This window comes from Acanthaster planci, linkage group LG15 (genome assembly GCF_054643075.1).
Source record: "Acanthaster planci isolate LZ-2023a linkage group LG15, COTS_SCS, whole genome shotgun sequence".
In the NCBI taxonomy this organism is placed as follows: Eukaryota; Metazoa; Echinodermata; class Asteroidea; order Valvatida; family Acanthasteridae; genus Acanthaster; species Acanthaster planci.
Genome location: NC_141791.1, coordinates 12,633,581 through 12,646,665, shown reverse-complemented (window position 1 = coordinate 12,646,665; position 13,085 = coordinate 12,633,581). Strand labels below are relative to the sequence as shown.

At 43.1% G+C, this 13,085-nt stretch overlaps 1 protein-coding gene and 1 long non-coding RNA gene across 4 annotated transcripts in view; one reads left to right on the top strand and one right to left on the bottom strand.

Moving 5' to 3' along the window:
- The window catches only part of LOC110981506 (metabotropic glutamate receptor 8-like), a 44,313-nt gene that overhangs the window by 18,664 nt on the left and 12,564 nt on the right, over positions 1–13,085 (top strand). Inside the window, exons 1-2 of one of the 3 annotated variants that reach the window (XM_087146506.1) lie at positions 1,004–1,249; positions 9,381–10,310. In XM_087146506.1, coding sequence (XP_087002632.1) covers positions 9,935–10,310 — 376 coding nt within the window. In that variant the 5' untranslated portion in view covers positions 1,004–1,249; positions 9,381–9,934. Of the gene's footprint in view, positions 1–1,003; positions 1,393–9,380; positions 10,311–13,085 lie in introns of those variants that run through there. The other 2 variants (XM_022239117.2, XM_087146505.1) reach the window with 2 other exon arrangements.
- Positions 1–13,085, bottom strand: part of LOC147796705 (uncharacterized) — a 23,578-nt gene extending 10,493 nt beyond the window's left edge. Inside the window, exons 1-2 of the long non-coding RNA XR_015427825.1 lie at positions 12,951–13,085; positions 8,975–9,153 (exon numbers count right to left, since the gene is read on the bottom strand). This is a non-coding gene — a long non-coding RNA (uncharacterized LOC147796705). The remainder of the gene's footprint in view (positions 1–8,974; positions 9,154–12,950) is intronic.

Here is a 13,085-nt window from a genome sequence, read left to right as displayed (position 1 = left end):
AGTACACCGTCCCCTGCTGAAGTGAAATAATTTAGATGAAGATACATTCTACAGGCAGAACTGCGGAGCCTGCCTAACATGACGTCTGACCTATGTTTCACTCCCATTCGACTTGTGGAAATTAACGACTTTAACCGTGCGTGGCGGTTACTTGACCAGACCCTCGTGAACCGTACGAAATTGGCTTTAGCAACTTGCTGATCGTCTGTTGAGCCTTCTCGTTTTGAAAACTTCGTTTGCTCAAAATTAACAAACAATCACATTGAAACTCTTTGTGTGTGCTCTAGAAGGCTTAAACCCCGGTGCTGAGTTGGGTCGGGAAGAGATAAAAATCTAGCGGAAAACCGTCAGTAAATCTAAAACCTTCACAGCTTTCTTCACCACAGTACACTTTTGAAAACATTGAATTCCGATTCGAGCCTTCAAAAATCGCATCAACACCGAAACAAACTACCGCTTAAGTAAAGAGCTTTCCACAAAAAGTACTAGTTTTGACGACTCTAGTACTATTTCTCAATGTTATTTTCTCGAAAGACGTTAGGAAAAGGCCTTATCTTACCGTGAAAATATTTTGGGCAGGTATTTTTATTTCCAAAAGGTGAAAATAAAACGTAAATTTTTATGAAATGAAGCAGCTGCTTGCCTGGCACGAATTCTCATGGCCCTCAGTATCCGTGTGCAAATGACCCTAAAATGGGACGCGAGCAGTTAATAACTTCCTTCTGAAACATACGTGGCCTGCCATCGACAAATTCACGTGTTTTTTTTTTATCAGAAGAAAATAACTGTGCCTAACTTCCGCCATGTGCTACACCCGCTGGCCTTGAACCCCCCCCCCCCCAAAAAAAAACACTACCCAACAAATACGTCTGTCAATACCCAATCACCGACAGGGAGACGGTGGTTTCGTACATCGTGGCATGTTCTCTTTCTGCCATTATTTCTTCATTGTTCACAAAGCAAAGCGGGAGGTGCCATTTCAGTAGCCCTTTCACATTTCCACTTGGACGGAGACAATGGAATAAAAGAAATTCAGTGGAAAAGTTCGCACTGGTATTCTTTGAACTTGGGTCATGACGCATGTACGAGGGACCAGACGAGCCAAGGGGAAAGGTGGATTATTATGTTACGCGCATGGCTTGGGCAGTAACGACTAGCTCAATTTAGCATGGCAGATTAACAAGTCCATCCCGTCATTTGGCGGATTCTACGCTCATGCAGGTTTCCACAGTTTCGCTATAAATGTGGGGTATGTATATAATGGCAGCAATTGCTGATAACGCAGGTACTTAGCTGGATAATAGGCTTATCTGCTGCTTCGAAATCTAAAGGACATGAAAGTCGCAGTGCCTCATACACATTGCACATTTACGGGTGAGGACAAATGCTGAGGTAAGTTTTTCCTGTTGGTTCTGTTTGACTCAGTTCACGTAGTTCAGTTTGTTTTAGCTGTCGCGAATGCCCACCTGCAACGTTACTCATTAAATTTTACAGATAATCTTGTTTGCGCTATGTATTCTTCCCCTTGGGGCTCTGCATCGCAGGGGCAAACTGTCGGCTTTCTGTGACAACAATTGATGTTGAATGCGCATGCAGTCTGGACGGGAAAAGTCCATAGATATGCTCTATGCAACAGTCCCCCGAAGCCTTATAAAACGCCATGTGTGTTTTTTTTTGCGCCACGGGACTGCCAGGTGACGCAAACAGCTTCACATCAGCCCAAAACTCGAATGGTTTGCTACATAGGCCATGTCAGGCCTACATATATCCAGAAAATGCACTGTTCTTTGAATAGCCAACTGCAAAGTGTTCAGAATACTGGAATAGCATCAAATGCAAAGTTAGATTCAAAGACCTAGATTGATCCAGCCTCTGTATGGTTTCGCCAGAGGCATGCGCTCTGACTTTGCCGTATTCTGGGTGCCATGCACATAAGCGTGGTGAAAGGCAGCCAGGTTGTGCATATCAAAACGTAGGCCACGCTTGTTAGCGGAAGTGGGAGCGGAAGTTGAAAAAATCCGGTAGCCAGGGTAAATGTCTCTATAAAATTAGTGTACCAGCTGCACATCACTCTGCGTTTATCACAGCTTTCTATTATTGTATCTCTTGCACTAATTTTTCACCCAAATCTCCGTTTTTCACCAACAACTTTCAATTCCTCTCGATCCGTAGCTGAAAGCTAGACCATTAGCCCGTTGCGCTTAAATGAAGAGTGGTAACAGCGAACATTGGTTTCCTGTGACGCCATTTTGTGAGCTCCATCTTTATTTTATGTTAGAGTAAATTTTCCTTGATAAGTCGGATCCAGCATAGTCAGTTAACACTCGTGCTGTGTGCCCGCAGGGACTGTGAAAGCTTAGTGAAGAAAGACTTACTGCTTCTAGATGAACTTATGACCCTTGCTTTCTCAAATGCTACTGTGCCGCTATTCTATTGCCGGTTATGAACATTATAAACACTTGTCCATACATTAACCGTGGTCACGGTAATGATCTCAACATAGTCAAGTAAACTCTGGACTTTTACCTAACTCTACTACAGTATTACAAAAAAGTTATTTGCTACCGGAATTTACTTTTGTAGGAACGTGACTACACTGGGGGGGGGTTATCATAGTGGAAGTGATATCCAGTGGTAAGGTAACAAGTATCGATTAACTTTTGGCAGATTTCACGAGAAAGTTTTTTTTCTTTTTTGCGATTTCGGGCAAACTGCACTGCACCAACAAACTGAAAACGATTCCCATCATCCAAGGCTACATGCACGTAGATACGGATTTGCGGAGAGTTCATTGCCACTTGCACTCTCCAGTTCACGTACATGTACGTGCGTGTACTGTAAATCATGCCAACCTGGATGTGCGCATTTGAGGTGGGTGTGAGTTGTGGGCCCTGCCGACAAATCGTGCGGTTAAATGTCAAGGTTTGGATAGAGCACATGCGGAAAAGCACTCACGAACTGTGCCATACAATATTGCCTGGACCATAGAGCAGCGAAAGTCTCCTTTGTCAATGCATAGACCTGCCACCAGCAATCGTGCAAAGCGCTGTTATTGTCCTGATAGATACAGGCTTTAAACAGTCGGTTTGATAGACCTTTGGTTCCTTATTTTTACTAAAAATACAAATAATGATGCTCTGTGGCCGCCGTCACATTTGCCATTTACCACATGACATCAAGGTGATTTACCTCAAATCACCTCAGTGCGTATGCTGTTGCCACTACAAACCTTCGAAAGCATCACCCGTTGCAAGCGAAACGACTTTTCTTGATAAAGAGAAAACAGGCACGTAATCCAAACTGGCGCCAAGGAGACCGAAATATCAAGCGTTTGTTAAGTTTGATGCTCGGAGGCAGTGATCATGCGTTATGGAAGGCAAAGCAGGAAAATGTCATGCCTTGTTGAAAGCCCACCTAACTGACGCACTCATTGATCTCCATGCTGACTCGACAGCGCCGTGCCCATTTCGTCTAGGACACACCTGATCATCCGTGGTTTGATCATTTTTGGACTTCCACAGATGACTGCCTTCGCATTTTGTGCAGCATGGTGTGCAATATTCGCCTCAGCAAATTTCTGAGGTTTCGAGCAGTGTTTAGCGACAGCTGTTTACCGGTAATTGATGGATTAAAGAGAAACTGCCTATCGCGAAAACTGTTCATAAAAATCCAATTTTGAAAGAAATCCAAGCAGGCAGACGACAATCGCTGCAAGTGAAAGGGTGACATTTACCTTCACGTCTAGCTAGGAGCTGGAATAATTGTGTTTGCTTAGAGTAATTGCTGCTCGCCGAATCGCGAAGCCCTGCACCTGAAAAGCAACAGGTCATGCATAATTCAAGTTAGTTTCTTACTGGACCGAATAATACCTGTTTATGGGGAAGGGTTTCTGTCGTTTTTATTGCCACGATCTGGAAATATATATTGGCAGCTTTTGGGCGTAACCAAAAACAGCGGAGTTGGTTTAACTATATAGAATCCAATTTGTAGTAGGTATTGGGGCTCATTCCAATTGGAACAATTAGGTTGACCACCGTTACAGACATCGGACTTTGACAGTCGCGCCCATTTTGATTTTGTTTTGCTTTTCGCTCCGTACTTTAATTTCTTCTTAATTTGTGGGACGTTAACAATTGGTTCGCGTCATCACTATTTACACTTAAAGTGAGAGCGGATACACAGGAACGAACTTTTACAAACGGACATTCATCAGTTAACTCGAGATTGAGTAGCACACGCACGGGGACTTAATAATGTCGCGTCAAAGGGAGACACGCATCGATTCATATTATCTCCCTTATTTCAGGATGGCCTTTAATCCACTGCGCTAATAGCGTCCATGCGATGCGCGAGTCCCAAGAGTCGACAGAGATGGGATCCAATTATCCCACATTTTGTAATCGCCCGGGCCCTGAATTCCTAAGAGACCAGGGATCGAGAGAGCAGTCCTCTGGCCTCCCGTCTCCCGTCTCCCCTGAATGATTTGTCGACGGAAGGAATGCACTCGAGATGGCAACTTGCTGTTCATTATATCGCTCAGTCTTACGGATTAAAAAGAGCGTTAATTCCCGTAATGATTATTTCACTCCTTGAAAAGCCTTGACGCTAATGTTACTCGGGCAACCCTTCACACCCCTTCAGAGTAATGAATTTAGTAGAAATCTGTTTTGCAATTTTCATTTCAAATATACTTTTAAGTATTTAGAATTCCCAAACTTTTCTGTAAAACGAGGACGCCCCCTTTTTTTTGGGGGGGGGCCTGCTTAAACTGTGAAATAAGGTTTTGAGACGGTCCTGCAAAGTATAATTTGAGAGAACTCTAATACGCGCATCGTCTGTTAAGGCGGCTTTCCATTTGCACGTGTTTGGGTGTATTGCGTACACGATGCGTTCGTGCGTTTCACTTTCACGGACACTGACATCGACTCCATAACATAACACACGTGTGCGTTGCGTTCGGCCGTCAAAATCGCTCCGGGAGCAATTCTAACGAATACGCAACACGTGTCGCAAGTGTTGAAGCGTAGATGGAAAGGCGCCTTTAGACTGAAACAGCCGCCGTCAGCAACGTCTCAAAATATCCTACGTTTTTGCAGACTTTGCTATTGAAAAGGCGTTTTTTTTTAACATTGCACTTTTACTTCAGCATAAATACTTGGCAAACAGGTATCAAAATGTCCATGAAATGGGAAAAGAACTTTGGAAATGAGATTAACAGTGACAAAAGATGTAATTACTGAGACTGTGCAAACAGCCCTTTACACTGTCTGCCTAAGTGATGAAGCGAGGAGAACGCCAAATCATGAACGTCATCACGTATGTTCATGTCCTCACTTAGTGTTTGCGCATGCGCACTGAATCCCACCACAGCGAGAGGCCAGTAAAATGGCTTTTGACTCAGACAGGTGGACGCCAAAAGTAATCGATCAGCATCAAGCTCAGATATAGTTGTTTGCCCCTCTTTTCCATACTGATTAGTATGGTTTAATGATCGAATTAAGAAAATAACACTGCGCAGACAAAACACATTCAGTAATGGAGATAGAGTCAGATATCGTATCCTCAGAAACCAGGTTACTCGTCAAGTTAAATCTGCTAAGCAGCTGTACTATGCTGGTCGAGTACGTATATTAAAGAAAATTGACCCTGGACGATGGCACAAAGAAATTCGTTACCTAGCGAACATGAAGACTGATTTATCTATTGACATCGATGGTATTGATTTAAGTAATACTAAACTCATTGCTAACGTCATTGATAATTATCTTGCCAACTTCTCTCAAACCTAGGAGCCTAATAATTTGAACAATTTACCTGCACATTGGCCTAGTGTGTCAGACCCTCCTAAAATCTATCCTTGGGAGATTTATAAAGAACTTAGGAAGATTTCAGCGAATAAAACTGGCGGTCCAGACAACATGTACGTGGTCAGTAATATGCACGGAAAAAAATACCAAAGCGGTATAGCGCAGGTTTAACTAAAACTTTAACTGTATTCTTGTGTGTGGATAGGCCTTTCTCGCATTAATATGACAATTTTTTTAAAAAGAAAATTTGGATCCAGGTTATGGGGCCCAAAAATGTCCGCATAACGTTTCTGACCTCAATAACGTCTACAATTCAACGCGTGTGTTGTCCCTGTCCCCATAACTCGATAGCAGGTGTGTATTAAAGTGTCACTGTAATCCCTGGAAGAAATTCGAGAAACTTCCGAAATACATGTAAATTGAAAAGTTTTAAAAACTCTTGGAAAAGGAACAGAATGTGTGATAAGACGACAGTATTTAGAAATCAACAATTCTCAGACTGAAACCCAACAGGGTTTTAAATCAGCCTAATGCAAGGACTGATTCCAACCCAGGATTACAGATAGTAGATTGAGACAGTGAAACCTGGTTTGGTCATAATCCGCCCATAAGAAGAATAAATATGTTGCTTACGAATCGTACCATGGACCGCTAATTTCTCAAATGATATTGCTTGATTTCCCAAGGAATTGAGTCGTAAACTAGGGTATACAGAGATCATTCGTTGCCAACAGTGCGTGGCGCAGGTGGCATTGACTTGTAATTACCAACTCTTCCCGTACTCTCCATTCAAATGGAGAAGATAGCACTACAAAACCCACATGCAAATCCTTGAAGTTGTGTTTGCATATCCCGGTTGGTGCTATTACTAGTTGTTTTAGGTCGTTTCTTGGCTGAACGGCCCATTTTTACCGGTTTAATCAATCAATTTTATTTAGCCTGTCAATGCGTCTTTTGTGTACTTGTACCTGCTTTTTCCCCTTCAATATATAATGTGAAATGGGGCAGAACTCACACTAAATAGTTCAATTCTTAAAATAAACGAGCTAAGCTAGTAGTGAGATTGCAATGACTGTAAATCATGTAATTATATTATTATAATTTTTGTGTCTTCTTACGTTACAATGTAAGCTGTACAGTTTTGGGTCGTTTTGAAACGATCTGCAATTTTTCTCTGTCGCCATTAATTTCACTTCGTAAAATGCCATGATGCAATCGGTTTTACTGCGATGATTGAATGCACTTAACCTGATAGTTTTCCTTTTTAAAACGATTAACCTGGGACAAACGGTCAACATTCACATAATTATTGGACGTACAATGCGGAATTTTTTCTTTATAGCGGTGTCCTTTGTATATGGATTAATAGTACAAAACTGATCGTGGCCAATACTGTTTACAACGCCATCGTCAACATCATGAGACTGACAGGCAGGTTAAGGCTTACTCTGAAATGATAGCCACTTTCCAACTTCCAACCCAGCTCCGTTTCCAGCTTCGGTATCGGCACCAAAACTTTTGAATTCGAAGCCTGAGGTCAAATTCACAAACGAAACGCTACCGCTGTCATTCAGGAATCGCAGTACGCTCGTGCAAGACGTTCCCTCCCAGCGCGACCATATACGCCGACTCGCACGCGCGCTTTGTTCTCTAATAGTCTTGCCTTTTTGAAGTACAGGATTGGCTCACTCTAAGGTTATGTAGCACAGGTGGCTGAAGACACTCAGGTATTCCACTGGCAACCATCGATAACTTATTCACCCTTCAGTCGTTGCTAGTATTGTGTATCCTTAGTTGAGGGGGCCAATTTAAAGGAAACATTCAGTGGATATTCAGCCCAACTGGTTTTCGTGCACGTTAGTATGTGTTGCAAGTATACCAAGGGATTTAAATACTTGTCAGTGAGAATGAAGTCATAAACTTCCCATAACATGGTTCCTTCAAGAAGTGTTATATCTATCATAGGGGTGCTAAATGAAGTTTAGAAAGGTTCAAACCTGAGAGCGATTACGTTACTGTGTTCGGGAAATTGGAATATCTTTTCACCAAAAGTTTGTGAATATTGGTCTCGAAGGTACCACGTGACTGGAAGGTAACGTAGTTGCGTTCTTTATACTGACTGGAAAATCATAAATTGCCACGAAAACTGCCTGGGTAAGTCATTGCGGTCGTCTTGGTAGCACTTAACACTTCACGCTTATTTACCAGCTCTACTGAATAAATACACCAAGACCATTTGGGGGGAGAGGGGGCAGGCACTTCACATTATTCCTGGCATGTGCGCACTCAGGCTCTTTTTGCTTTTTTATTCAGCGGAACGTGAAGCATATTCGGGTCACAATCTTCCCCACCAGTGGCAACGACGGGTTTGATAGCGCGTCGTAATTATTTATCGAGTTGGTCATCAGCTAGACACTTTGCAGTCTACCATGAAGCATGATTGCAAAAAAGTGGGGCATATATCACAGAGGTATTGATCGAACAGCATTGATGACAATTGACACGGCAAAATTCATCAGTGGCGTGCTGCATTATTTTTTTACTCTAGCTCTGCCCTTGGGATTTTTATCAGCCACTTTTATCAGTTTTCATTGTAAATTTTTATCTGAATCTTTTTTCTTTTTTTTACCTGTGCTGTAATTGGGGTTTTAAATATTACCGAAAATGGGTCACTTGGGAGACATTCCCGTAAGAACGTACACAAACTTTGTCCCATAATTAAATATTCCCTAATCTGAAATGAGCCAAACTTTGTATGTGGTCAATTTAAACCCTAATCTATCATCTCTTAAAATTTGGACGATAAAATTCGGTCTCCTTCTGGTAGATGGGGCATTAAGGAGACATTGAAATGTCTCCCTAATGACCGATGTCTCCTTAAGGTCGAAAAATTTACCACAAAATGTCTCCCTAATGACCCATTTGTAAGAATAAGAATTTTATTTAACAGACCTGTGTTGTAGAGTTTTGTAGATGAACAGGTCATTATTTTGATAACTCACTCCCTGACAGCCCCCGATTACATCGTTGAAACTATCTTTTACCTTGATGTCAAAATATTTAAAATCATTAAACAAAATTTAAAGACAGATTTGGTGTTGACATTGGTTAAAGGGATGCAGGCTTAAGTCTTTGAGACTCCTGCAGATTTCCCATATTCTCCTTACCCATTTTAGTGCAACGACAACACTGTCTGGTCAGTGTTCGCCGATCTGAGACATGCGCGCCGCTGCCAGGAGCCTACTCACCCGTGGTGGCAAAATGTCACACGTCCAGTACACGTCAGTTTGCAGAGCACAAGCTCAGTTGGAGGCGGTGAAGATGAGACAAGCCTCCTTTGTTTTACCTAAAGTCAAAGGGGGAAAAAAGCGTTCAGCGTGAGACTCATTCATACACGTGCATAAATCTAATAACATTACCCTTGCGGAAATTTCTCCTTTGATTGCACAGTATAGCCTCCATCTAATCCTTTTAAGTTGAATTTTTACTTTGAGCTACATTTTCTGACGTTCAATATATGTACGTGTACCACTTAACAAGGACACGGTGATTTTCCCATGCTTTACCCTACAGGTGGATTGATGGTTGACAAGTTTCGTGGTTAATATATGATAGACTCGTCACGTGTTATCAGCGCGCGCATCGACTGGCAACTGCAGCAACTTTCAACGGGTACTCTGCGCGTGAAAGGGCAATACTTGCGACCGACGAGCTTCAGTGGTAGCCACGTCTCCCCGTAGGAGTCAGGGTGGACGGTCGCGTTCCTTCACCGAGTGATGTCCCTTATTAGCCCGAGGTAGACCAGGCCGTTTTACGTGCGCGTGAGTTGATTTATGCTCCATCTCTTCCGCGAGGAACAATCGGGCGAAGAAAGCACTTAGTGCATGTCAGCCGTAACAAAAGATGATTGGTGCTGATGGAACGAGTCGTGCGACCACGTTCACTTGTTGAGCTACCCAAGCGACAGCATTATAAATCGAGAGTGAAATAGGAAGGAAGTACCCTTCAGAATTTTGTCGGGTTAGAATTAGCCCGTGCCGGTGCTTTATGTACTTGTGCTGTGAGGAGCGGCATTAAAGGAAAGGAACATACTCAATTTTCAAGAGAGTTGGCCAACATGCTTCAAGATGGATCTCAACTATCACACGGGCCGCTCTCATCCTCGACTGTTTTCAGTGTCGGTGCTGGTCACGTTCTTTGCACTGAGTTTCCACATTCTTCTTTCCACCCATGGAGCTGATCATGTGACTGCGATCGCGACGCCAGGGGGTCCGCTGCGAGGCGCCCAGCCCTTCCATGGTGCCGGCGGCGTGCAGGACGAGGCCCGGACCAGCTTCACCAGGCGGGGGGACTTCATCCTCGGGGGACTGTTTGATATCCACTCGGAGCAAGACGGCGAGTGTCAAGAGATCAGCCCTCGTGGTCTGCAGTGGATGTACGCTATGGTCTACGCCATCGAACTCATCAATGTGAGGCAGGACCTACTGCCTAATGTTACTTTAGGTAAGTACATAAATGCACTGTATGTCCTATAACAAAATGAATTTAGTGTGTCAAACATGATTACTCTTTGCCAGGTTTGTTGACTATTACATATTCGCTTTATTCGGGAGTGAGAGGGTGAAATGAAGGCTCTTGGGCGTCGTTAACATGTTGGTTGCTAAGCTGCATGTATTGCGAAGTATTCACTCAAAGCCTGCCATGTCAATCCTAGTCTCCAACCACAAACCAAGACCCCACTGAATGAAATGAGAGGCGGTTTGACAGTGGCAGGTAGAGCTTGCAGCCAATTACTCAAAGGCCAGTTAACCACTAGACCAGCCCTTTACATGCTCTCGTCGTTTCGCGCGTTTTTAAAGTTTTCAACGTTTGCAAGGTTTCGAGGAACCATCAGCATGAGCTATGGGTCGTTTAGTAATTGGTAGAGCTCCGGCCCGGGTACCGCTCCTTTCATTAATTTTGTTCGGGCCAACTCTAATAATCTGGAACTTTTTAACCCAATTTACGTTATTAACATTCTGTTTACACAAATTTCTGTGAAGACTTTTCATCAGCGGACGATTTTTCCTTTTTAAATTCCATTCACAGTGTTTATTTCTCTCATAAGTGACACTGACATTGATGTGTGCATCTTACTCATTTTAGAAAGCGTGGGTGGAGAAAAACAAGTGGCCATTAACAAGACACGATTATGAAAACGGACAGTAGCCTCGTCTGCGGTCACGCTTACCATATAACTACGAGGCATGCTCACCTTGGTACTATAGATCAAAGGCCGGCTCACACTACAGGCGAATGTTAAAGCGAACCAAATGTGACGCCGCGAGAGATTTGCAACAAAAAAAATTATCTCGAGTTAAGATGTGTTGTGTAAGTGGTCCGTGGTTTAACCTTTGCGAATTCGCAGCGCAAAGATTGGATTTGACGTCACAAGTTCGTGCTTCTGTTCCCTTTGGCGCCAAGTGTGAACCAGCCTGAAGACTTCCCAAGCCTTGTGGGGCTTTGCTTGACAGCCATCTTGCAAGTTATTTCTTTTGCTCCACGGGATGTGCACCTTTTGTGCATACAGACCAACAGCTCTGACGCAAATAGCAAGATGGCTGCCACACAGAACCTCTTCTTTGGAAGTTGTATGGTCATTCGAGTGACGTGCTTCCCAACTCTGTTTCAAGTCGTTGTGCACTCTTGAACGGCAAGGTGCCTGGCTATTTTATGAGCGTTCTTGTGTTGCTTTCAGTAATTTTTTTTTGAATGGACAAAGAGTGTGATTTTTACGCATCATTTGGAATTTCAAAGGGAGCACAATGAGATTCATCTATAATTGGCCTCTAGAAAAATATGGACTTTTTGTACTCTCTCAAAAACTGCCGTTTTATATTGCAGTGTAAAGCCACGCATTTGCGTGCATTACCGTATGCATTGGATGGACGAGAGCAAGCCAGCCTATTTTGTTAACATATTTAGGAAATGATCCTCTAAGAATTTGAAATCCTGTGTCCTTTAAAATATTGTGAAGCGTGGTTGGTCACTAATGTAGTAAAAATATGCGGTTACTAAATAGAGCCCATAGTATACAAGGGACTTGAATAGCACAGCGAACTCATCTGGTTTGATGATAGTGTTATGTCATTTCAATTTCAACAACAGTCACTTGGTGTAGCAATAGAGCCATGGGAACCAGAAAATTACACGAAGTTGGTGTATTAGCCAACAAGCGTTGGATAATCTGCAGCTCGTGCGCTGATGGTTTGAAATCTAGCTTCGGCATTTGTGCAGTGTCAGGTTGGTCCCCTGGTTATCAAGGATGTTCAGAAGGTTCTTACAGTGAGAAACCATCCATTTAACAGGGATTGGCGACAGTCTGGAGAACTTTATACGCAATGTATGCCATAGAGAGCTCTAGAAAGATTGCTCTCCGATACCTAGACACTTTCGTCGCAGACAATTATTAAGCTGTATTAACTTGTCACTGGTTTGGCCAATCATATCTCTGCCGCCTTGATGAGTCCATTTCTTTCACTTGATCCCTTGCCGCTTTTCAAATGCTAACTGAGCTCACTCTTGTCTACGCGTTGTTAATGACTGCTCCAGGAGGCACTTGGCAACCTTTTATTAGTCAGTATGGCACCCACGCTGACTGCAACAGTGCCTAATGGCTTATGTATGCAAATAATGCGTGACTTCGTGGTCTCATTAGTGCCGACTTGGAAGCATCCAAACTGGGTCCAAAGTTCTACCTTTTTCGTCCTCGTCCATTTCAGAAATTAGATTTAAAAGACTCGTAAGGGCTGATTTGGATGTACCTCATTCAGCCTCAATCAATTAACTGTACTTAACCAGTAAGATGACAAAAAGAAGACGAAATTCAGCGACATGTGAGGCGAATTGGCCGTTCACAAACCCTGTGAGTTAATCCCACTGTTTACTACAGATTGGTTGCTGGAGCTAATAACGATTTCAGGCTGCTGCCAACTTGCAGGTCAATGCTTTGTTCCTTAGGGTACTCACAAAAGGTCTACTGATATGGAACAAAAGCACCGACATTCAAGATGGCTGCCGTGCAAAACCTCCATACAACGAATACTTTGGTGTGAATAATCAATAGCTTGTCCCATTAACAAACATCTATATACTGGTTATTACCTGTATCAGCCCATCTTTAACCGTCTGTTCCCTGAGCACGGTATTATCTGTCGCTGTCCAGGCCGGGTACTTGGGTTCTTTATCTGAGCTGTGGTTGCTGAACTACGTTGGCACCCTTGCAATCAGGATCTCTAA